The 24,371-nt window shown below is 38.5% G+C and overlaps 1 protein-coding gene across 1 annotated transcript in view; it reads left to right on the top strand.

The window, feature by feature from the left end:
• Positions 1 to 767: 767 nt before the first annotated feature.
• The window catches only part of FAM171B (family with sequence similarity 171 member B), a 67,418-nt gene continuing 43,814 nt past the window's right edge, over positions 768 to 24,371 (top strand). Inside the window, exon 1 of the mRNA XM_060622295.2 lies at positions 768 to 1,153. Coding sequence (XP_060478278.1) covers positions 940 to 1,153 — 214 coding nt within the window. The 5' untranslated portion in view covers positions 768 to 939. The remainder of the gene's footprint in view (positions 1,154 to 24,371) is intronic.

Here is a 24,371-nt window from a genome sequence, read left to right as displayed (position 1 = left end):
TTTCATAGCCGACTTCCATATACCACATAGTTAATTTCTTCCAAACTCAGCGCAACCTTCTGCACGTCCGTCTCCAGTGGTAACCACCACCTTGGATTATAATTTGCTTGTATTTTCCCCTGCCCTAACAGGTAGCGAAACTTAGAATGCAAGGAAGACTGTATCTTGCTTATTTCAAGCACCTGAGTGAATGCTGACACATAGTAAGCACCTAGTGTGCATTTATTTAATAAATGTTTTTTTAGTAAGCGAGAAGTGTAGGCTACAATCACACAAAATGTAATCAGGAATATTTTGTAATAAAGAAAGAAATTCCCACTTGAGCAGAAAGAGGAAGTTCAGTTAAAATTGGTAGAACTGTAGTTTAAGTGTTGGATAACCAATGATGGCTGTGATGCGGCAAAGCCCGAATGGCCACAGATCCTGGCTAATTGATGGGTGGGTGCTGCGTTAAGTGTTTTAGGAGAGTAATCAATACACCACCTTTTCCTCTACTTTGGGTCCAGGTGGGGGCAATTTTATTCCCATTTCTGCAAAATTCCCCGGTGTTTCCGTAAGGCTGGAGGATGTGAAGGCCGACCAGCCCCCAAAAGGCTCTTCTCGCTCCTTTCCCCTCGGAGGCCGCCGCCCGGCCCCGAGCCCCAGCGCTGCGCGCGGCCCCGTCCCTCCGAGCTGCTCCGCCGCCGGTGACAGCTGAGCCGCGGCCGCCGGCTCCCGGCTCGCCCCGCCCTGCGCATCACGTGCGCGAGGATGCTAACTTCCCCTCCTCCTCCACCCCCGTCCCCTCCGCCTCCCAGGCCTCCTCCTCCCGGCGAGGGCGTGCGAGGCAGACCGCGCGAGCGGGAGCGAGCGAGCGGGCGCCGCCGGAGCCCGCAGCCCTGGCGTCCGTCGCCGCCGGGAGCCCCGCAATATGCCGCCGCTGCCCTCTGGCTCTCGGCCATGGCGAGGCTCAGCCGGCGCGTCTCTTGTACCCTGCTGCTCGGCCTGGCCGCGGTGCTGCTGAAGGCGCGGCTGGTCCCCGCGGCCGCTCGAGCCGAGCTCGGCCGATCCGACCTCAGCCTCATCCAGCAGCAGCAGCAGCAAAGGCAGCGGGAGGAGGCTGAGGAGGAGAGGCCAGAGGTGCCGGGGGCATCCTCCACCCTCACTGTTCCAGGTAGGTCCCGGTAGCCCGGCCCTGCCTTTCCATCGCCGCGGGGGATCTCAGCTGGCGTCGCTGGCCTCCTCGCTTCTCCCGTGGCCGGCTCACTTCCAATCGCTTGTCCCTACCCATCCCCACCTCCCCGATCTCCCCAGACTGTCTGTCCAGGACTCGAGCTGTGCTCCGGTTTCGGGAAACTGCCCTTTGGGGTGCTGAGCTTTCTGGGAAGCGCAGAGCACTGCAGTAGGGTGGGGAGGGGTCGGGAGGGGGTAGGGGTGAATGACTGCCTCGACTGATTTTTTTCTTTTCTCTTCCTTCTTCCTGAATTCTTCCTTTTGCCCTGAGAATGACTGCACGCGCGCGCGCACACACACACACACACACACACACTCACACTCCGTTCCCAAATCCATTTAGCATTCTGTTCTTTATTCTTTTCTTTCCTAGAGACGGGAAAATCTTGCAATAGACACCCACACGGCTTTTCATCATCTCGCCCCGCCTGGTTTATTTAAATTTAGATCTGGAGAAAGAAATCTTGATTTATTTTATTATTTCTGTCTCTTCTTAGCCCAGGAATGGTTTAAGTCAGTTTGCAAGAATGCCTTCAATATACTAGGATGAAATAAAACAAAATGGAATAGGAGTTTGTAGTTGAAGGAAAAGGGTAAAGGGGAGGTGGAACGATACGATAAGTCAGTAGTGATGTGATTACAGCAAAGCCTGCCTCCAGAGAGGGGAATCTCCTTACTTGTTAGTGGAACTTAAGGAGGCAGATTCTTGACAATATTCATGAGGGTGAGGAAATGCACTCTAGTTTGTGTGGCTCTAACAATCCCTCAGTTCCTGGCTGGTTTCCCCCCATTAAAGCTCGATGGGTAAACAGAAAGCTGGATTATCCATCTTAATAGCCTCTCCCCACCCCCCACCCCAGTGCTCTTCCCTGCTGTAGATGCTGCCTGCTATTTAGAAAGGAAAAAAGCTATCGATATTTTTGGCAAGTGGGCCTAGGTTCCCACAAAACCAAAGTGAACCGTATTTTGACATTTGTTTTTGTTTTTAAAATCCTGCTTGGTAACCTATGAAATGCTGAAAATGAGATTTTGAAGAGTGGAATCAGCATCTTATTTTGTACTGCTTGCTCATCATCAAAGAGCAATACTCAGGCATGCCAGCTGCGATTCATGACAGACAGGATGATTTAATTTATCAGAGTGCTGGGAACATAGGATGAAATCACCGAAGTGTGCAGGAAAGCTTGTGTTTCTCACACCCTCTTAAACCAATTAATAACACTCAAGCGTGGCTAGAAGTCCTGAAGGGTATGCATTGTATGATGGTTTTCCTACCTAGCTTTTTATAACTGAAAGTGCCACCAACAGGGTTTGGGCGAGGCTGTTAAACGTGCTGTTTGCTAAACTTACAGAAATTAGACGTAGAAGCACAGTTGAGAGCTTGTCTTCATTATGAGGGTCATTTCACAAACTAACCACAAAACAATTCTGAGAAAGCGTTGATGGACTCCGTGGTTTGACACGTATTTTTATTTCGATATATTTATTGAAATTATATATTTATTTCAGGAATATTAATTAGTTAAAGGGGGTTTTGACTACTATGATATATGTTGTGATAAAGGTTATGAAAAACTGCAATAATATGAGAACTTTTGTGTGTAGCTGCAAATTAAAATCTGTTTCCTGATATTTTTGAAAATATTTTTGAAAAAGGTTATTTTGCAAACTAGCAGTTTTTGTCTTACTTACCTATTGTTAGGTCCATTGAAATAAAGGAATCACTAGTAGGTCAAATGAGAGCCTGAAAAGTAGTCTCTTTTAACTTTTGCTTTTCCCTCAAAAACTAACTCCCCAAAGCCAGTGGCAAACAAGAGAGCAGTCCAGTTGATTGCAGTTTTAGTTACTGGAATATTGAGTATAACGAAATACAACCAAAAAACAAATGAGTTAAAATATTCCTCTGAGCGCGTTGTGATCTCTGGATCGAACTGGTCTTCCTGTTTCAACCTTTGTTCCGCTACTGCCTGTTCTCCTCTCGCAACTCCTGATCTTTTTAAAAACATTAAATAGGACTGTTTTCTGCTCACAGTGCTCCAGTGGCTTCCCATCTCTTTCACACTAGATGCCCAGACCCTGAAAATGGCCCAGGAAGGCTTAGATCCTCTCGGTGCCCCTCCCCCTCCTATCTCTCACATCTCTGACCCTAACTCACTCCACTGTAGCCACACCGGCTCTCTGTTTCTTCATTTTCCAAGTGCCACTCTGGGATAGGGCCTTTGCACTTGCCATTTTCTCTGCCCGGAATTCTGGAACTTCACATTCCTCAGGTTTGCTGCACATCGCTGTAACAAAGAAGCCTTTCCTAACCAGCTATATTAAGTAGTAATCTGCATGCCCTGTTGTATTGATCCTTCTCCGTGCACTTATTACCCTCAACCCTTCTTATAGGCTTGCCTCCTCTTACTAGAACATAAGTTCTGTGAGGGCATCAACCTTGTTTTGTTTGCTATTAAATTATTATACACGTTTCTAGTACCTGGAAGAGCATCTGTTGCCCACAGGCATAGATAAATTTGTTGAATGAATGAATGAATGAATGAATGAATAAACAAAAATGCTGGCATCAAGGATCTTTTGAGTGTTTTGCTATTTAATTTCCTTGTGAAATTCTTCACTGGAATTTAGCAGGGGATATGTAAAAATAAAGGAATGTTAGGTAGAAATATTTGTAAGTAGAGGTTATGAAATTTAGATCTTTAGCTAATTTCAGTGTTTATCTTATTCTGACCATAGAGAACTGTTTGATACTAATACTTGACAAGATATAATAAGAGGACTCAAGATTCTTTACCCAAGTGCACTTATAATCCTCTTATGACCTAGGAGGGTATTTATATACCTTTATATAGCTGTGATTGAGCTTGAGTTTATTCTTTGCCTCTGGTGCTTCTGATTCTTGGGACTATAGAACTTGTTACAGGCAACATTTGGAAATCTAATAAGGCATAGTTAGTGACTGGTATATGACTGAGCCTTGTCAGTCCATAATAGAGAAGAAATTAAGCATTGTCCTTGATTAGTATGCTCTGGATTTTGTTATTCTGAAAATTTATGTCTCTTTGTGTTGCTGAGAAATTAGGAAGTAAGGTTAAAGAAGTTGAATATGAGATTGAAATAATCAGGATGTAAAAAACCTGAATTTTCATTTTCTCATTGACTTCTGAAACACCATCTTCAGAGAGTAGTGAGAATAAAGACTGAGGTCAAGGTCTGTCACATCCATTGTTTTCTCCAGTGTATGCGGCAGCTCGAATTTCTCCATCTGCACCAGTATTTGTTAGAAATAAATATTTGAGAGACCAGTGGAGAATTAATTTGGGGGCTGGTGGTAGCTGAGAAACCATATCATATTCACTCTGATGGTCCATTAGATGGGAGACATGCTGGGGGTGGGGACGAGGTGAGCTGGAGAAAATAATGAGCTCCATTTCAAATTCTCCACGTGAAGCACAGACACAGGGCACCTCTGTGAATTTTTATAAATGTCTTCTGCATACAGAAAAAGCTTCTTGAGAGATATATTTTCATGGTATAAAATTTTGATTGTACATTTCACTGATATATATTTCTAGCCTTTTTTTTTTATTTTGGAAAATGTTAAATATATAGAAAGTAAACAGACTAGCATTAAAAAAAAGCCCATACCTGTCTCCTAGCTTTAACAGTGATTGAATTCTGCTGTTATTGTTTCACCCACACCTCCACCCATTTCCACTATGTGGGATTTTTTTTTGGGGGGGGGGGATGTACATACATTGAAATGTACATACCTTAACTGTACTATTTTGTATTTTTGGTATATGGATAGGCCCATGTAACCATCATCACCCCTGTGAAGATATAGAACCTTGACATCACCATAGAAAGTTCCCTCCTGCCCACCTCCCAGGCAATCCCTGCCCCTTATCCAGAGACAATTACTGTTCTTTTTTTGTTTGTTTGCTTATTTATTTAGAGAATACGAGTGGGGAGAGTGGGGGAGAGAGAGGGAGAGGGAGAGAATTCCAAGCAGATTCCACACCCTCAGTGCAGAGCCCTAGAGGGGCTCAAATCCATGAATCAGGAGATCATGACCTGAGCCAAAACCAAGAGTCAGACGCTTAACTAACTGCACCACCCAGGCACCCCAAGACAACTACTGTTCTAATTATTTTTATAGATCAATTCTGCATTTTCTAGAGCTTCATAAAACAGAGTCATATAGCAGGCACTCTTTTGTGTCTGGCTTCTTTAGCTCAGTCTAATTTCCATCGGTTTCATCCAATATTGTTGAATGTTCAATAGCTTATTTCTTTTTACTGCTGGGCCTTATTCCATTGTATGAATTACTCCACTTTGGTTTATTGCTTCTTTCTATTGATGGCTATTTGGGTTATTTCCAGTTTTAGCCATTGTAAATGAAGCTGCTACATTCTTGGACAAATCTTTGTGTGGGTATGTCTTCATATCACTTATGTAAATGCCTCAGAGTGGAATTGCTGAAACCCAGCACACTTCTGTATAGCTGGAACCCACCACACTTAACCTTTTTTTAATGTTTATTTATTTTTGAGGGAGAGAGAGAGAGAGAGAGAGAGAGAGAGCAAGCAAGCAGGGGAGGGTCAGAGAGAGAGGGAAACACAGAATCCAAAGCAGGCTCCAGGCTCTGAGCTGTCAGCACAGAGCCCGATGCAGGGCTCAAACCCACAAATCGCGAGATCATGACCTGACCTGAAGTCAGATGCTTAACCGACTGAGCCACCCAGGCACTCTCACACTTAATAACAATCAACTTAAAAATATTGAACTTTGATATAGACTATTACTATATACTTTCTATTAAATTCAATAACTTGATTTAAAACTTATTGACTTAAACAACCTGATGGAAATCTATCCGTGAAAGCATTTATTTACTTTTTTCTCTTCCAATGAATTTAAAAATCAGTAGGAGAAATGGGATTAGAAATTGACTGTTCTATCTAAAGTACTCATGCCTTAAAGGCCATGTTCCCAGATGGGGTAATTATGATTTCTTTCCAGGATTTTAGTAAACCAAAGGGTTTAGTAACCAAGGCTATATCTTGGTGTTGATTACTGGTTGAAAAACACAGGCCATTGTGTTGAATTTGAGTCCAGTTTGTTTTAGTGGTGGTTTTCTAATGTTTTTAATGTGACTGAACAAAAACTACCAAATATTTTTCTGAAACGAAACTCTCTTCCCGCCACACCTCCACAGCCAAGTGTATAAATAGTGAACTGGATTCTCTTTCAATGTTCTGTCTGACTAGGTTAGCTACAGTATTGTCATTCATTCACTTGGCTTAGTGTAATGTGCCTTAATTTCTTTTTGTCCAAATTGCCTTAGGTTGGAAATGGATACAATATGTTCCATCTGCTATTGTTAAAAAGTATACTTTATAGTAGTTACCTGGAAAATTCTAAAACTTTGAAAACTATGTGTTGTAATGCAATACATCATAAGCTTAAGAAATAGCTTCTGTTTGCTCTGAAGATTGTTTGGAGAGGTCTCTTTAATTGGCCTTTGTGTACACATAATCCATATGTCTAAAACATATAAGATTCTTTGCGTTTTAAATTCTCTTATGACTGTTTGTGTCATCGGGACCAGACAGTATTCTTAAAGTACTTGCTGATGATGTCTGTGAGTATAAAGGCCACTTTACTTGGGCCTGAAATGTGTGATTTCTTTTTTTTTTTTTTATTTTTTTTTAACGTTTATTTATTTGTGAGACAGAGAGAGACAGAGCATGAACAGGGGAGGGTCAGAGAGAGAGGGAGACACAGAATCTGAAACAGGCTCCAGGCTCTGAGCTGTCAGCACAGAGCCCGACGCGGGGCTCGAACTCGTGGACCGTGAGATCAGGACCTGAGCCGAAGTCGGACGCCCAACCGACTGAGCCACCCAGGCGCCCCTGAAATGTGTGATTTCATTTCATGTAGGGTAGAGTGTGTCAAGGAAGTGGTAATCATTTGCCACCATTACTAACATGTCGAATCTGCTTCTTTGGTCTAGTGAACCCAGACTGTATCATGCCTTGATACTGTATTAATGCTTCTCGAAAGCTTCAGTTGATGATGCCTGTTAAGATCTCCATGTTAGGGCTCTATGTCTTGCACAGAAATTAAGATTTAAAATGAATTTCGTTTATATATGACTGAGATTTCAATTTCCATTTATTTTATTTTTATTTTTTTTTTAATTGCTCTTCTTTCCTTTTTTTTTTTTAATTTTTTTTTTTTTTAACGTTTTATTTATTTTTGAGACAGAGAGAGACAGAGCATGAACGGGGGAGGGGCAGAGAGAGAGGGAGACACAGAATCGGAAGTAGGCTCCAGGCTCTGAGCCATCAGCCCAGAGCCCGACGTGGGGCTCGAACCCACGGACCGCGAGATCGTGACCTGAGCTGAAGTCGGCCGCTTAACGACTGAGCCACCCAGGCGCCCCTTCAATTTCCATTTAGTGTGCTTTCTTTCTGAAGTAAGTTTCTATATCATAACAAGTTAGAGAATAATTGAAAAATTAAACATTCATTCGCATTATCAGTTATTGTACTTAGTCCAGTTTTGTTTCTGTCAGTAGAGAATTACTTAAAAAGTATGTAGTTTTAATTCACTTGTTAGCTCTGTTGAAATGTAAAACACTTCTATAGCCAAGCCAATACCGATTCATATCTATGGACCTAAATGCTAGTTGGGTTTTAGGTGACCAGTTAGTTGGAAGCTGGTAGAATGTCCAGCTCAAACCAGACAGAGCTCATGCGTTGAGGGCCCTGGGTTATCTCTGGGGTAAGTCCTCTAGGGATATTGTATAATCCTATATCGATTGGCTTTTCTAAACTAAAATAAAGCCACCATCCATAGTTTTATTCCCACCTACCTATTCCTCTCTTTTATTACAACAGAAATAGAAACAGGATGGATAGATGGATGATTTGTTTTTCCTACCAGGTTAACTATAACCAGGAATTGAATAGAAGTGTCTCGGGGTTTGTGACTTACTGGATTTTGTCACCCATTCCGCTCATGCTTGCTCTCATGTTTTTGGAAAGGGTAGAAATTAAGTTGTCAAAATATGACTCTATATAGTTAAATGGATTATGTTTCTTCAGAACTTTAAACATGCTGCATGTTTGTATGAGTAGAGTTTGTTTGTAAATGTCTGGGTGACTGAGACAAGATTACCAAAGGTACCACAAGAATTTAAAATGATTACAATAACACTTTACAATTAAAAGAATTGTAAAATGAATTTATTGTAAAAATAAAATACAGGGAGGCTGTGCTTTTTATGTAAGGGGGGAAAATGCCTCCAAGAGTAATGGGTATAGTGGTATTTTTAAAAAATATTTCACTAAGTAAAAGGAACTAGGCATGGATCAGTGATGAGAGTGTGTCATGAAACACGGATGATATTCAATTCAATTTATATACCTGAAGTTAAAAAAAAGTCCACCTACTTATTTATATTAAATGAATTAGTGTATTCCAAGTATTTACATTTAAAGACAGATAACTTCTCTTCATAAAACAAGTACTTTCCAAAGTACAGTGTATGATATATATCTATTAGACTCTGGACTTTTAGCAGAAAATCTTTGTCTTAATACTTCCTAAATCAGAGTTTAACTCTCATTCATGATCACAAACAAGAAAAATATTTGATAGTAATGTATGAAACAACTAATCTGATCTTCCAGTGCTGTTTATAATGGAGCAGTGTCTAATATCTATGAAAATATGTAATAATTAAAAATTAAAAATTTTTCACTTTGTAGATTATAATAAGTCTTCTTGAAATCCCATGCTCTTAGAACTAGAATGGTAGAAATGACCTTGCCCTAAGTGCTTTGCCCTGGCAATGTTTGAAAAGTATATGACATAAGCTAGAAGACTTCCACATCTTAGATGTTGTGGTACCACCTGGCAGTTACAAAGTCTGATAAAAACTGATAGTTAATGATTTGATGATTTCTTTCATAGTAAATATGACTAAGTCGAGTGATCCTTGTTATAATCTAAACTTTCTCTATCAATTGACTCAAGTTTGTGAATGAGAAGAATCAAAAGGATGTGTATTTTAAAATTGCTTCTGAATCATAGTATTTCAAGTAGGGAAGAAGTCTTGTGAATTAATAAAGCTTGGTAGGTGTGGGATGTAAAAATGTAGGAAGTGAAGCCTGGAGGCTGAGGCTGAAGAGAAAAGAAGTCAGAAGCAATAGAGCTCACTGTGACGAGTAGGAGAGGGGGTCAAGTAAGCAATTTCATGGGAGTGAAAAGCACTTACAAGTTGTGAATGTTTTTTCCTTCCTGTATGTATAAGGGACTCACTGTCCTTTTTACCTTTTAAGATAGAGGTTCTAGGCAGCCAGTGGAAGGGTGTGGGGTGTTTATGAACACCCTGAAACTAGTTATGTAGTTTGCAATTATCTTGTATTCGGAGTATCTGTAAGATTTTCAAAGGAATCCTTGACCCCAGAAATGTTAAGAAAACCTGCTATGGTTAATTAGGCCTTTGTAAGTGGACTCAAGAAAAGAACAAAGGCAACATTCATACTCAAATAACAGTTTTGTATGTTCTTAACATGTGGAGTTTCTCTCTTATTGTGCACACGTGATGGGTAAAATTAGTAAGTGTGACCGCAGCATAACTAATCCTGACAAAAGGCTTTAACCCTTAAAGAACTGGTTGCTTAGGATGCATGTGCCTTGGTCAATTCTTTCATTCTCTGGGTTTTCAATTCCATTTGAGGAATGGCTGCCATTCCATTTGTAGAATGACTACCAATATGCAACATATATCTTTTGGTAAATCACATGACTTCGAATTGTTTTATATCCAGTTTTCATTATATAATGAACTGGTAGGATACCTTATACCTGAAAATACCCTCTGTTCAGAATTCTTTGGCGGTCAACACAGAAACTCTCTGCGTCTTGGCTCTTGGCTCTTCCACTGAAGGGTAGGGTCACTGAGATTCAGTTAACAAGGGCTCTGATGATTTTGTGAGTCATCTAATCCCTCCAGGTCTGATTATATACCTCAATCAGTTTTAGCAGATGAGGATGTACACTGGTTGTTATTAATTCCCCAAGAAGGCATTTATAAAAACCTAAGCCTTTCCTCACCCACTGAAACATGCATTAATATTTGGTCTTTAAACAGTTTTGGGGTCAAAATAGTAATTTCAGCTTACAGTGATTTAAATCTGCTAGCAATTAAACTTGCTGTTTTCATTACCAGTGCTGTTCTGGGCTTTGAAAATTAATATTGTTTCTAAACTCACTGAAACCCATATTTTTCTACTCACTTTTTTGATTCATGCCTTTCCCAGTTTCATTAATAACTGATTACATTGGAAGAGTTAGATGCTATGAAGATGAATGGCAGAGTGAAGAATTGTCTTTGTTTTGAGGAATAACTTTGTATTGCAGAATTCTTTCATTTGAAAATCCAAATGGAGAAATTTGTATTTCAACACATTCTGATGTTCCAAAGATAAATAATAGCCTGTGTTGTGACTTGGAATGTTGTAGCTTCAGAAAACAGCATGGGGCACAGACATGGAGGTAGAAAAGGAATAGGCGCCCCTGACAAATCCAAGTCTTACTGTGATCATTGTGCTTCATGTACATAAGGACTGGTTCACAGTCCGGAACTCTATGCAGGGACTGTACATGGGGCCCATCATGGATCCAGCAGCTTAAAGATAGAGATCTAACAAAGGCAGATGAAAATCTGCTGGCCCAATGTACTCCCCTTTCTTCCTTCTCAATATTTCTTAATTTTTTAAAAATGTTTTTATTTGTTATTTTTGAGAGACAGAGACAGAGCATGAGCAGGGGAGGGACAGAGAAGAGTGGGAGACACAGAATCTGAAGCAGGCTCCAGGCTCTGGGCTGTCAGCACAGAGCCCGACCCAGGGCTCAAATTCACGAACTGCGAGATCATGACCTGAGCCAAAGTCGGATGCTTAACCGACTGAGCCACCCAGGTGCCTTTCAGTATTTCTTATAAATAATACAATCTCAAGTCTGTAGATTTGAATAGTTTGCTATGCAATAATTATGTTATTTTTTAAAAAGTTATGCTTAAGTATTAATATTCCAACCATCAAATGTTTGATACTGTAATATATAGGTAGCTAAAATATCTTTATATTCTAAAACATAAAAATTGAAAAATAGTTTATTTTTTCGTTTAATTTAACATTCTCTGACTCTCTTCCCACTCTTGCCTCTCATGAGGTGATCTCATCCACTTAAGATGCTTTAAATACCATCTATATGCTAAGACTCCCTAGAGCTCGCTCCTGAATATATCCACCAATTATTTTGACATCTTTATGTGGATATATCATAGGTATTTCAGTTTAAGCATGTCTAAAACCAGACTCTTGATTTTTCACCACAACTTCCAGAATAGAAAAATCTCCTTTATTCTTTTGTTCTTTTTAACTATAATCCTCAGGGGTGCCTGGGTGGCTCAGTCAGTTGGTCGTGATCTCACGGTTTGTGTGTGGGTTCAGGCTCTGCGCTGACAGCTTAGGGCTTGGAGACTGCTCTATATTCTGTGTCTCCCTGTCTCTCCACCCCTCCCCCCCTTTCAAAAATGAATAAAATATTTTTAAAAATTTTCAAAACCAATGAAATATAATCCTCAGAATTTATGTGTCTTATCACTGGGAGTTTTTACCTTTTGACCACCTTCTTCAAACTTCCTTCCATTCCTTATTGTTACTAAGAACCAGTGAAGTGTCTCACTAGCCTACGAAGGAAAGATGAAGGGAAGGAAAGCTTGCCATTTTCTCCACCTTCCCCTTCCTCTAGTCAGTCACCAAATCCCGAGTCTATCTCCCAAGTATTCCTCATCTGTTAAGTTTTCTCCATCTTCACTGCCCCTGCTCTGGCTGAGGGTATTCTTATACTCTGGTTCAGGTTAGCATAGTAATGGCCACCTTCAGTCTGTTCTCAGTGCTTGAAAATCCATATTTCCTGGAGCAACCATGGATATCATTTCCTCCCCCACAATAGTAGTTATTTTATTTATTTGTTTGTTTATTTATTTATTTATTTATTGAGAGAGAGAGAGAGAGAGAGAGAGAGCGAGAGAGGGAGAAAGTGCTTGCGAACAAGGGAGGGGTAGAGAGTGAGCGAGAGAGAATCTTAGGCAGGCTCCAAGCTCAGCACGGAGCATGAAGCTGGGCTTGATCCCATGAACTCTGAGATCATGACCTGAGCCAAAATCAAGAGTAGGACACTTAACCGACTGAGCCACCCAGGCACCCCTGGTTATTTTATTTTTAAGGAGAGATCTGATCAAGCTTCCCATGACCTTTAGAACCAAATCAAAGGTCTTAACCTCACCTATAAGGCTTTGCAGGATGTATGATTCCAGTCTTCGCTTCGTTTTCTCTTTATTACTATGCTTCAGTTCTCTGTGCCTTGAGTGTGATAGGTTTTGTACCTCATGATCTTTGATACACACACACACACACACACACACACACACACACAATTCACCTGGGTTATTGCATTCAAACTTTAGATATTAGCTTAAATGCTACTTCTTTTAAACAGGTTTTCTTTGGCTTTTCAAACTGAGCTAGGTTCCTCTGTTATGTGCTCTCATAAGCACCTCCTACTTGTTCAAGGTATGTAATTGATTTGTAGCTAGGCACCCAGTCCATATTTCCATATTTGTCTTCTCTAGATTAGAGGCCAGATGAGGCCAGGTGCAATAATTATTTTGGTTGGGGTTGTATCCTGTATAAATATTTATTGAATAAGTGAATGACTCCAAATAGAGAAATAGCTTATTGAATACCTTCTTTCATACCCATGCTTGAGTTGGCTTTTCTAGAGAGTGTATATAGAAAAAGGATATAATATAGAGAAAAGGCTGTAGGACTTTCAGAATGAAGTGGCCAAAGTATATATGTTTTGGGTCAAGAGTATGCTTGGTTTGAAAGAAATACATGGGAAGAGGGATGTATTTACTTGAATTCAATATAACGTATGCTCATTTATATATGGGGCCAGAGATAACATATAAGATTCCTACAGTGACTGATGTCATTCATCTTTTTTTTACTTATTTTTTTTTAAACAAAACTCGCTGAATTTCTACTATTTGCCAGGCACTGCATCATGACTGATTACAGAGTACACCCGGTGGGGACATAGATAAAGAGACCATAAATGATAATAGAGTATGGTAAGAGCTATGGTGCCGGAGTGTATAGGATACTGTGGAGATACACAGGTTGGGGGGAAATAATTGGGCCTGTTTCCTGGAAGACAGCACACGTAAGGTGAGTTTCAAAGTGATGTAAAAAACAAAAGAAGGAAATTGTTTTCTTATTTTTGATTTAGATTTTTTCCACTTCTTTGATAACAACATAATAATAGAACAATATAATATGTAATAATATAACAATACAATAATTCTATTCCCTTTTATCTTTGGTATTCTCTAGAATTTTTTTTATTTCTTACTTTTATGGCTCATTGTTTTGAGGCTTTTAGAAAAGAAAAAAAAATAACGTAGCTTCTTCCACAGTGCCCACATTTCTTGAAGACACCAGATTGATGATGCATACTCTTCTCTTAAAGGAATTCAAACATAAGCCATTTCTTTCAGTGTAGATCTGCTGTGACCTAGCAATCAGTACCTTTTGCGTTTATAGTGAAATATTTTGCCATTAAACCAGTTGGGGTATCATGACCAAACTGTGCTGTTCTCTTTTTACATTTTTTTAATGCTTGTTTATTTTTGAGAGTGAGAGAGTGAGTGGGGAAAGGGGCAGAGAGAGGGAGACAGAGGATCTGAAGTAGGCTCCTTGCTGAGAGTGGAAAGCCCAACATGGGGGGCTCGAACCCACAGATCACGAGATTATGACCTGAGCTGAAGTCAGACGCTTAACCGACTGAGCTACCCAGGCTCTCCTGTGCTGTTTTCTTCATATGTTAGTCCTCAACATGAACACAACACAGACCAGTTGTTTCTTGATGTCTCCTACCTCTTTCTCTTTCATCTGTACCAGCCCGGTGGCCATAACCCAAATCTGTCATGAAAACAACTTGGCTTCTCTTCTTTCCCCTTCAGTGACCCTAAATTTCATATCCACACCCCACCAGAAAAAAGTGAGTGATTTAAAGTATATTTTGTTAATGATTGTGGTTGACCATCTGAAATGAGACTTTTAAGAAAGGTAATTGTACAAAGCAGTTACCTGGTTTTTTGCTAAATCAGAAAGTTTATGAAACCTAATAGGTAGGGATATTATGTATTCATGAAGTTTTTCTCCATGAAACTTAATCTAGAGACGTACTCCTAGCAAGAGGCCATTTAGCTGAAAATTACCAAAGCAAGAGAAAGGGCATCACACTTACTTTCAGCTATATACATTGATATATTTTTTGTGGATATAATTGAAGTTTGCTCTTACCACTTAAAACATTCTATAATGCAGTTTTTAAATTTCTTTAAACTCCTGAAGTCTTGTCAGTCTTCCAAGCTAGGGGAATTGAGACCCTGAAGCAGGTGGCTTACCAGGGAAAGCATATGGGCTGCCTGTGGCTGTTCTTCCTTGGGCTCTAGCCCCAGTGTGTTTGTTTCTCAGGGTACTTGTGTGTTGTGTTGTCTTTCATGGCTTTCAGAGACTAAGGAAGAGACTACCTCATACCCCACCATTCAAAATGTGAACTGTATTTACATGGAAGAGGCAGTATATAAATCTGTTTAATGGAAGACATTGTCTTAACCCAGCAGATCTGCCCTCTGCCCATTATATTTACTCAATCCTTTCTCTAACTATCTGACCTGCAGAACCTGGAATCATCATTGATTCTGCCTTCTCCCTCTCTTACCATTGCCGGTCGGTCACTCAATGAGTTCTGTTAAGTATCTATCACCATGTCTTCAGTGTCCATTCCTTCTGTTTTATTTTTACAGCCACGTTCTCTGTCCGAGCCCACACTCCATTTGTTTGGTCTGTTACAATAATCTGTTAGGTCTCCCTATTTTTCCTCCCTCTAAGTCAGACCATATGCCCTTACTGCATACGTCTTCCTGCAACATTGCTTTCTTTTCTTAAGCTTTCATTATATTGTCATTAAAATTTGAAGTCTTCTGTCAGCCTTCTGCTTCCCTCCAACTTTTTATAATGAATGTTTTGAAATATACTGAAAAATTGAAAAAAATAATACAATGACTATCCACATATCCTTCACCAGGATGCAGCAGTTGTCAAAATTTTGTTGTATTTGTTTTATCTCTATTACGATCTATCTTTCTACACACACACACACACACACACACACACACACCCAAACACTCAATGTTGCAGAACCAGTCCTGTGCATCCTGACTTTTCATCCCTGAAAGCTTTAGCATGCCTCTCTTAACAGCTAGGTAACTTTCTGTGGGTAAGTAATAATTCTTTTGAAATGGTAAAATAATTATTAAGAACTTTTTAGTGAGCTGTATAAAAAATGAGGAAAAGGTGGAGATTCAAGTAACAAATGAATAAAGAAACCTTATAGATTGTATGTGACAAATTCTTAAGGTTTCACTTTGGCTTCTATATTTATGCAAATAACATTTTATTTATATTACACGTATACCATGTTGTGGTAGGACTGTGCTTTGTATAAAGGGAGCATTTTAGTCAGTTATGTGGCTCTCCAAAATGAGATGTTCTGCTAGGCTTCGAATTTATTTTGTTCTTTGGTCATTTTCCACCAATCTAGGTCAGCTGTTTTACGTGTAACTTCTATGCGGTCATATGCAGAATGTCTGGACCCTTAGTTACCCTTTCCTTTGCTGCCCCCATCCATCCATGTTTGGTGGTTGGAAATGGTAACCTATAAAACCTGAGAGTTATCATCAGCCTTGCTTGCTACTATGTGGACAGAGCCAGTAGCCTGTGAATGGGAAGGAAGAAGCCAGTATACAGAGAGAGATGGGGTTACTGGTTTCAGTCATTCCCAAGATCCAGTCAGATAATTGTTATCCTCATGTTTTGCTCGTACAGCCTTTCCTTGAATGAGTTGATAAATTCTCATTCTTACCTCAGCAAATTCTGGTTGGATTTCTGTTAACTAAAAAGCCCCATAGCTAGCTCAATATGTTATTTCCTGCACTAAGTTCTAACTCCAGGAAAAATTTAAAATTGTAGATATTTTCTTTCCTCACTGGCACTGGCCTACCTCTGTCTTACCCCTAACTCCAGCAGAACCCAACTTTGTTCTACTTTCTCTGTGAAGCTTTCCCAGGCCATAATTATTTCTGTCTTACTAGACCACTTACAATCTCTATCTGGTGATTCTGTATTTGATAACATGGTGTTTTAAATTAGTGTCTAATTTTAGCTTTCTGGTGTGGTTTTTGTCTTTCTCTTGAGCTTCTGAATTCCTTCAGATCATAGATCTATTCATTTACTCATTTTACATCTGGATGCCTAATATCCAGTAAGTTCTCAATAAAAGTGTGTTGATTCATAGCATGTTATGACCATATCCTTAGAAATATCTATGGAACTCTCAGTATCTTTTATTATTTATGTATTTACTCTTCATGCCTATCACAGTGCTGGGCATATACTACGTACTCCAAACACATGGTAATTAAAAAAAAATATGTGTTCTTAGACTTACGAGTTTGCGACAGATGCTGACAGTATTGAAATGAATTTAAGAAACAAAACAGATGAACATAGGAGAGGGGAAACAGAAAATAAGATAAAAACAGAGAGGGAGATAAACCATAAAAGACTCCTAAATACAGACAACAAAGTGTGGGTTACTGGAAGGGTGTTGGGTGCGGGGGATGGGCTAAATTCATGATGGGCATTAAGGAGGGCACTTGGGATGAGCACTGGGTGTTGTATGTAAGTGATGAATCACTCAATTCTACTCCTGAAATCATTATTACGCTATATGTTAACTAACTTGGATTTAAATTAAAAAATAACATAAAATCTTAAAATTCATTTTTTTAAGTTTTTTTTAAAGATGATGAATTGAATAATACTATATGGTGCTTTAAGATTGAGAACTGTCAGTCAGTCATGATGTTATACCAGAGTTGATGGCTTAAACCTGGAGTGCTTTTCAGAGTCCTTCCCTTTCCCTGCCCTACATTTTTGTTTCATTCCATTTTTACTTTTATTTATTTATTTTTGTCTCTTATCAACACTTAGTTTTGTCACTTTTTGGTCCATGATGATAAGCTCATGCCTCTCACTCTCTGCTCCCCTCCTTTTCCCACCTTCATTTTCCTATCACTTCAAGGTGCTAATTTAGATGTGGGATTGCTGACGACAACCTTTTTATCTTCTCAAAATCCTGCCCTAGGGCCTCTGAATTATAAGAACAAATTTCTAAATCTACATTGCAAACAAGTACATTTAATTAATCAGTCTTCAATAATTATTAAACAAAAGTCCTCTTTCTCACAGAAAGCATAATTAAAGAGGGCAAACTTTTTTACTGGCACTGTCAAGAACTGGATGCTTAGCTGAATATTAGCTTATGGTTGTAATGTTGGGAGGAAGGGGCCTTCGTGAATTTGAGACCTATGAGAGGGCCAGTATGGCTGCCCCGGAGAGCGTGAGATGAAGCACGGTTTAGGTGTTGTTGGGTAGGGCAGAGTATAGGGTTCTCTGTATTCACCCCTGTATCTGTGGTTAATTTCCTTACCAAGAGAGGCATCATTCTAGGGCTGCATGGCTTGGTGGTTAGACCATGGCTTGGGGGTTCAGGCAACTGGACTTCAGAAATCTGCTCTGCCTCCTTAGGTATGCTCTTGGGAACTGGGGTACCTTGTGGAATTGTTATTAAGCATTAAGTTGATATATGTGAAATACCTGGAACTTAACAGATGCTTGCCAATTACTGTTATTAATAGAGATTATTTTTAGGAAATGAAATATTTCAGTACAAATATTCTGTCTTGGTTCATGTTCTTGATAGTATGTTCGTAAGGGTTTTGACTAGGTAGACAGGAAAGGTAAATGTGCCAGTTTTACAACTTTCTAGTAAATGAGGCTGAATCTGTTTTCATTGTTTTATTATGTTTCTTTGTAAATTAGACTCTAAAAGTGCATATGTGTTTCTGTAATAAGAAATATTAAAGTATATTTGGAATAAAATTACTCTTTTTCTTTTATTTTTTTATTTTTTTTTTTTTTCAACGTTTATTTATTTTTGGGACAGAGAGAGACAGAGCATGAACGGGGGAGGGACAGAGAGAGAGGGAGACACAGAATCGGAAACAGGCTCCAGGCTCCGAGCCATCAGCCCAGAGCCTGACGCGGGGCTCGAACTCACGGACCGTGAGATCGTGACCTGGCTGAAGTCGGACGCTTAACCGACTGCGCCACCCAGGCGCCCCACTCTTTTTCTTTTAAAACAATCTAGAAACAACATTGTTTTTGGAATGTTACCTCAAGCAAACAAAATCTACCTAAAAGCCAAAAAACAGTGAGGTATTCATCCCTGAGCTTCAAGTTTTCACTCTTATATTGATTCCTTTTGTTTTGCTGAGAAGACAAATTGGCTTTTAAGAAAGACTGAATTCAAACAGTAGTTCTTATTATTCTTTTTCTGTCCAGAAAATCTTAACATGAGCGGGAATATCCTCAGCATGCAAATGAGCCAAGGAATACTGGCTCTGGTCCTTTGGAAGACTTTGTATTCAAAGGATAGTGTTTCTTTTTTATGGAAGAAACAAGAATGTTTTGCAGTTCTCCCTTCTTTTTGCTAGCCTTGGCATTATGCTGGGGAGTATTATTTGTCCATTACAATAGTGCGTCTTGAAACACTCTGCTTAGAAAAGAATTCTGCAAAACAGATGAAATCTTATTTATTTTTGAATGCATACCTCAGAGGAGCAGTAAATCATGTTTGTCTCCAGTACTCAGTTACTGCTCCACAGCAGAGAGGGACATTCACATCCTAATGGAGGCAGCTGATTGATTAACATATTGATTAGATCTAGAGGATTGTGTTCTGTGAAATTCCAGGCTGATTGAATTCTCAAATTGGTATGGCATTTGCACCTAACCAGTTTAAAAATTTTCTAATGTTAACAGTATTCGCAAACAAAACAAATTTCAGCAGTTTTCATTAAAAGATGGGATGAAAGAATGGGATAGAATTATAAACTATACGTTATGAGAAAAATGTTCAGAAATGATTTGCTATTCTTATTTCTCTAAGTAGGAAGCAGGAGAAAGTCATGAATTATAAAGGCCAAATAGAATTCATCAGGAATTTATTAAAAATTCCTAGCCATGAGATATATATATATATATATATATATATATATATATATATACATCATGATATATAATTTAGACACACACACACACACACACACACACACATATATATATATATATATATATATATATATGGTTTGTGTCTAAATTAAAGTAATAAACCAGACAAAGGTTTGGAAAGCTGATAGGACAAAAATAAACCAGAGCAAGTAGTGTAGGAATTATTTTTTGTCCTCTTTGAATATAACTGAAAACAAAGCAATGAGCCATGTCAAACTGATCTCTTTTTCTCTAAACTACCAGAGCCTGGCAAATGGCAGGAATGCAGTATTAACCTTGGGCTTGTGTGGGGTTCACAGTAATAGCTTCCTGAATGGTTGGATCAGTGAATAAATGTGTGCTTCTTGATTGGTTAGATGAAACTGATTGACAGGTGTGGCAAAGGCTAATAAGAGAGCTATGTCTAAACTGATGGCTGGCTAACTATAAGATTTTATCACTCATTAAAAAAAATTTTTTTTATTTTAGATAGAGCACAAGTGAGAAGATGCGAGCCTGGGAGAGGTGCAGATGGGGAGAGAGAGAGAATCTTAAGCAGTGAGCATGGAGCCCTGATGTTGGGCTAGATCTCACAACCCCTGGGATCATGACCTAAGCTGAAATCAAGAGTTGGTCACTCAACCAACTGAGCCACCCAGGTGGCCCCACCTCTATCACTCAATTTTTAACATACTGCAGCTTATGCTATTCTCTTAGTCTTTGTCATAAGAGAAAGAATTAGAAAACTTTAGAGATGGTAATTTCTTAGTCTATAAAGTCCAATAGTGAAAAATTAAATATGATATATGGAGATTCTAAGATGGAAAATTATTCAAACTGTCAAATAGAGATGGACATATAGTAGAACATTGGAGAGCAAGTTTTCTACTCTCAAGATATCTAATGTTTATAGGGGGAGAGGACATAAGCATATATAAATACAATACAAGGCAGGATGTTATAATATGCCCATTAGAGTTTAAAAAAAATTGTTTTTTGCATTTATTTATTTTTGAGAGACAGAGAGAAACAGGATGAGCAGGGGAGGGGCAGAGAAAGAGGAGGACACAGAATCAGAAGCAGGCTCCAGGCTCCGAGCTGTCAGCACAGAGCCCCATGAGGGGCTCAAACCCACGAACTGTGAGATCATGACCTGAGCCGAAGTCGGACGCTCAACCGACTGAGCCACCCAGGCGCCCCAAGAGTTTTAAAGTGCTGTGGGAACAGGAGGATGAGGAGACAGACTTTCAATTATTAAGGGGCTGATTTTCTGATTGTTTATAGCTTAATTACCTGCTTTTTGATCACCACAGCTTTAGAACTTATGTAAGGCAGGGTGGCTGGAAAGAGAATTTTTTTTCCCATTGTGTCTAAAAAGAAGACTAGCTGGTAGAACTTAAGGCAGGAAATAGAAACTAAGATTTTGGTTTGTATTTTTAAATTACTCGTATCTTCACTGTAGGAATAAATTCCTGTACTTCTGCTTTTATTTAAAACATTTTCATCTTAATTATGAAATATTTCAAACATAAAAATATGATCTCTATATATTGGACATCCATGTACTCACCACTGAAGTTAATCAAATATTAGCTTTTTGCTGTATTTGCTTCAGATTTCTCATTCCCTCTTTAGGAAATAAAGATTGAAGATTCATTCCTTTACCCTACATTATCCAGAATTATTATATTATTATATGTTATATAATAATTATTCTGAAGTGGGTGTCAATCTTTTTGTTTGAAAATCTATAAGAAATGTATATACATATACATATTGCAGTTTGATGTTTTTCATTCAACATCGTGTTTGGGGGACTTGTTGATACATTCGCATTTCATTAATTTGGTTTAATTACTGCATAGTATTCCATGATATAAATAAGGCACATTGATGTACAATTAGGTTTTAACTAGCAATTTGCTATTATGTAGTGGATAGTGGTCAATCTAGCAGGTGTCTCCTTCTAGATGACTCTAAGAATTTATATGGTGTTCATACAGAGAAATGGAATTGCCAAATCATATGCTGTGTACATTTTTAATGTTTCTGGGTCTGTCCAATTAAGTAATTGTATAACTTGCATTTTCCTGGTTATAGATAGGTGCCAAACATTTTTTTTTCAAAATTTTCTACTTTTATTCTCTGTGAGTTGTCTTTCTTATATGCATTGTCTCTTTGTGTCTTCTTTTTTCTTATTGATTTTGTAGTTTTTGGTATCTTTTGAATAGTAGTCTTTATAGTTTATATATATTTTTTGAAGATTCCTTTTTCCAGTGTCTAGCTTGTCTTTTAACAGTGTTTTTTAGAGTCTTTTGTGGAAATTTTTAAACATTTTGATGTAGCAAAATTTCTTAATCATATTTATGTATCCAGCTTAAGAATTCTTTCCCTAATCTGATGTAATTTAAAAAACCCTCTGTATTTAATTCTAAAGGCTTTTCAGTTCATATTTAAGTGTTTAATCCATCTGGAATTTATTTTTGTGTACAGGCGTAAGATGAAATAATTTAAATCTTTCAAGTTCTTCAAAACCCGTATGTATTACATACTTTGTTCTGTTTTTAGTTCCCAGTAAGCTTCCAGAAATATTAGAATTACATATGTATTTTCTCCTAAATTACTTTATTTATGAAGTAATCTTGCTTTCAAAGCTTTCAAAGTGAAAATGATACTTATGGAAAATGATCTCATGTCATACCTAGTACTGGTGTGAAAGATGCAGCAAGCAGTATTAGGCTTCGAAGAATGTTAGTGAAATTATTTTTTCACGTGGGAAATATTGTGTTTAGTGTCTGCTAAGGCCTGAAACAGCATCTATGTGTCAATGGATGAGGCTACCCTTTGATGTCTGAAACAAACAAACAAAAAGTGCTAAATTTATTGCTTACTGAGAGAGGGAGCCATGCTAGTCAGGCACAGATTTTCTCAGCAAAGCAAGAAACTGAACTCACATAATGTTTCTGGGGAAATATTGGATTCAGAGGTTGGGGAACTTTCAGAGGTGGTGATGGGATAACGTCAGTAGAAGCTGGCTTCTCTGAGATTTTTGCTGTTTGGTTGGCATACAGAGGCACTGTTATCGGAGTGAGTCCTTTCCTCATTGGCTGATGTTTGAGACCGTTGGTTATTGATTGGTTGCCTTACAGGAATAAGTTCAGTGAGCCAAGTTGTCAATGATTTGTTGGTTAAAGGAGCTTCAAACCCGTTCTGTGGTTCTAAGGCTATATAGAACTCTATATTGATTAAGGAAATTTAATGCTTGTTCTTGTGGCTACCTATTACCATGGTTGCAGAACAGTCTGTCGTAGGAGTGAGGGTGCCTTCTTTTATTCTTGCATATATGATTTGTTTCTAGAGTTGACTGCTTCAGAAATTGAATTATATAGCTTGTATAGAGAAACCTGTATTCAGATTTGGGAGTGGAAAAAAGGAGTGTATCTTGTTCAGTAATAAATATGTCTCTCTATATATACAGTTTTGGCATTGCTTGAGATGGGGAAAAGAATTATATAGAAGTTCATCTAATGTTCTACAATATTCCATAATGGCTGATATCACCTTTTGGATGCCTGAATTTTCTGCTTGAGAAAGAATAATGTCTTTAATTGAGCAACACACTATCTTCACTACTTTTGTAGCAATGAGATGTGAGTGGTTTACTTTTTGAATCCTGTTTCCTCATTTGTAAATTGGGTTTATGAGACTTGAGATGAGTTAATAGATACAAGACAATGAAAACAATGTAACTCCCTGGGCAAAGTGTTCTTATCCACCCAGTGTTAACCTTCCTTGCTTAATAAATGTTTGTTGAATACATAACATTTCTTATTTGAACTAGACTTCTTTTTTATCCAGTTCATTCCAGATAGATTAAATGAAGGTTAAAATGTATGATTAATACCTTTGCCTAACAGAAGTAATAAAGACAAATGAAGTCTTTTTCTCATTGGTAATTCACAATTGTGAATCATTTATCAAAATTGACTTAATATTTTTGTAAATACTAATTATTCTATTGCGTTATACTTATATAATTTGTCTTTCATGCAAAAGTATCTTATTGAGGTTGTTTAGTTTCACAGAAGTAAATAGCCTTACCAATTTCTTAAAGTAAAAGAAAAATGTCCAGAAATGCCAAATTATACAAGCTAAAATGTGTTAAAATATGTGTTAGCTTTTCTGGGGAGGTTTTAGTGAAGTCAGAGCATTCCTTAGAGATATTTTCAGAAGCTTAAAAAAATATTTACAAGTATGGACAAATAATACTAAACACTAGTATAATGTTCATGGTCAGGTGCTGTCTTAAGTACTGTATATTATTTCATTTAATCCCCCATTAACCCAATGAGGCATATCTATAGTCAGGTGCTGTTATTGTTCTCATTTCACAGATGAGATTGGCACAGATTGGCTGTGTAACTTGTCACAATCACTTTAAGTAGTAAGAGATGGAGCTGGGATTGGTACTCTGGCTGTTTGGCTTTTAAAATAGACCATACTGGGGCACCTGGGTAGCTCAGTCGGGTAAGTGTCTTAACTCTTGATTTCAGCTCAGGTCATGATCTCATGGTTTGTGAGTTTGAGCCCTGCATCAGGTTCTGTGCTGACAGCATGGAGCCTGCTTGGATTCTCTCTCTCCCCTCTCTCTCTGTCTCTACCCCACATGTGCGCTCGCTCTCTCTCTCTCTCTCTCTCTCTCTCTCCAAATAAAAAACTTAAAATGAACTGTACTATCTCTGTGGGAAAAATGACCCATGTGTATCCATAAAGTTAAAGCACAGTTTTGAAGTTAGCAGTGATAGTTCTAACAGTCATTTCTGTTTTCAA

Source organism: Panthera onca, chromosome C1 (assembly GCF_046562875.1).
Source record: "Panthera onca isolate mPanOnc1 chromosome C1, mPanOnc1 haplotype 2, whole genome shotgun sequence".
In the NCBI taxonomy this organism is placed as follows: domain Eukaryota; kingdom Metazoa; phylum Chordata; class Mammalia; order Carnivora; family Felidae; genus Panthera; species Panthera onca.
The sequence above is the reverse complement of the archived record's forward strand: the minus strand, read 5'-3'. Positions and strand labels throughout refer to the sequence as shown.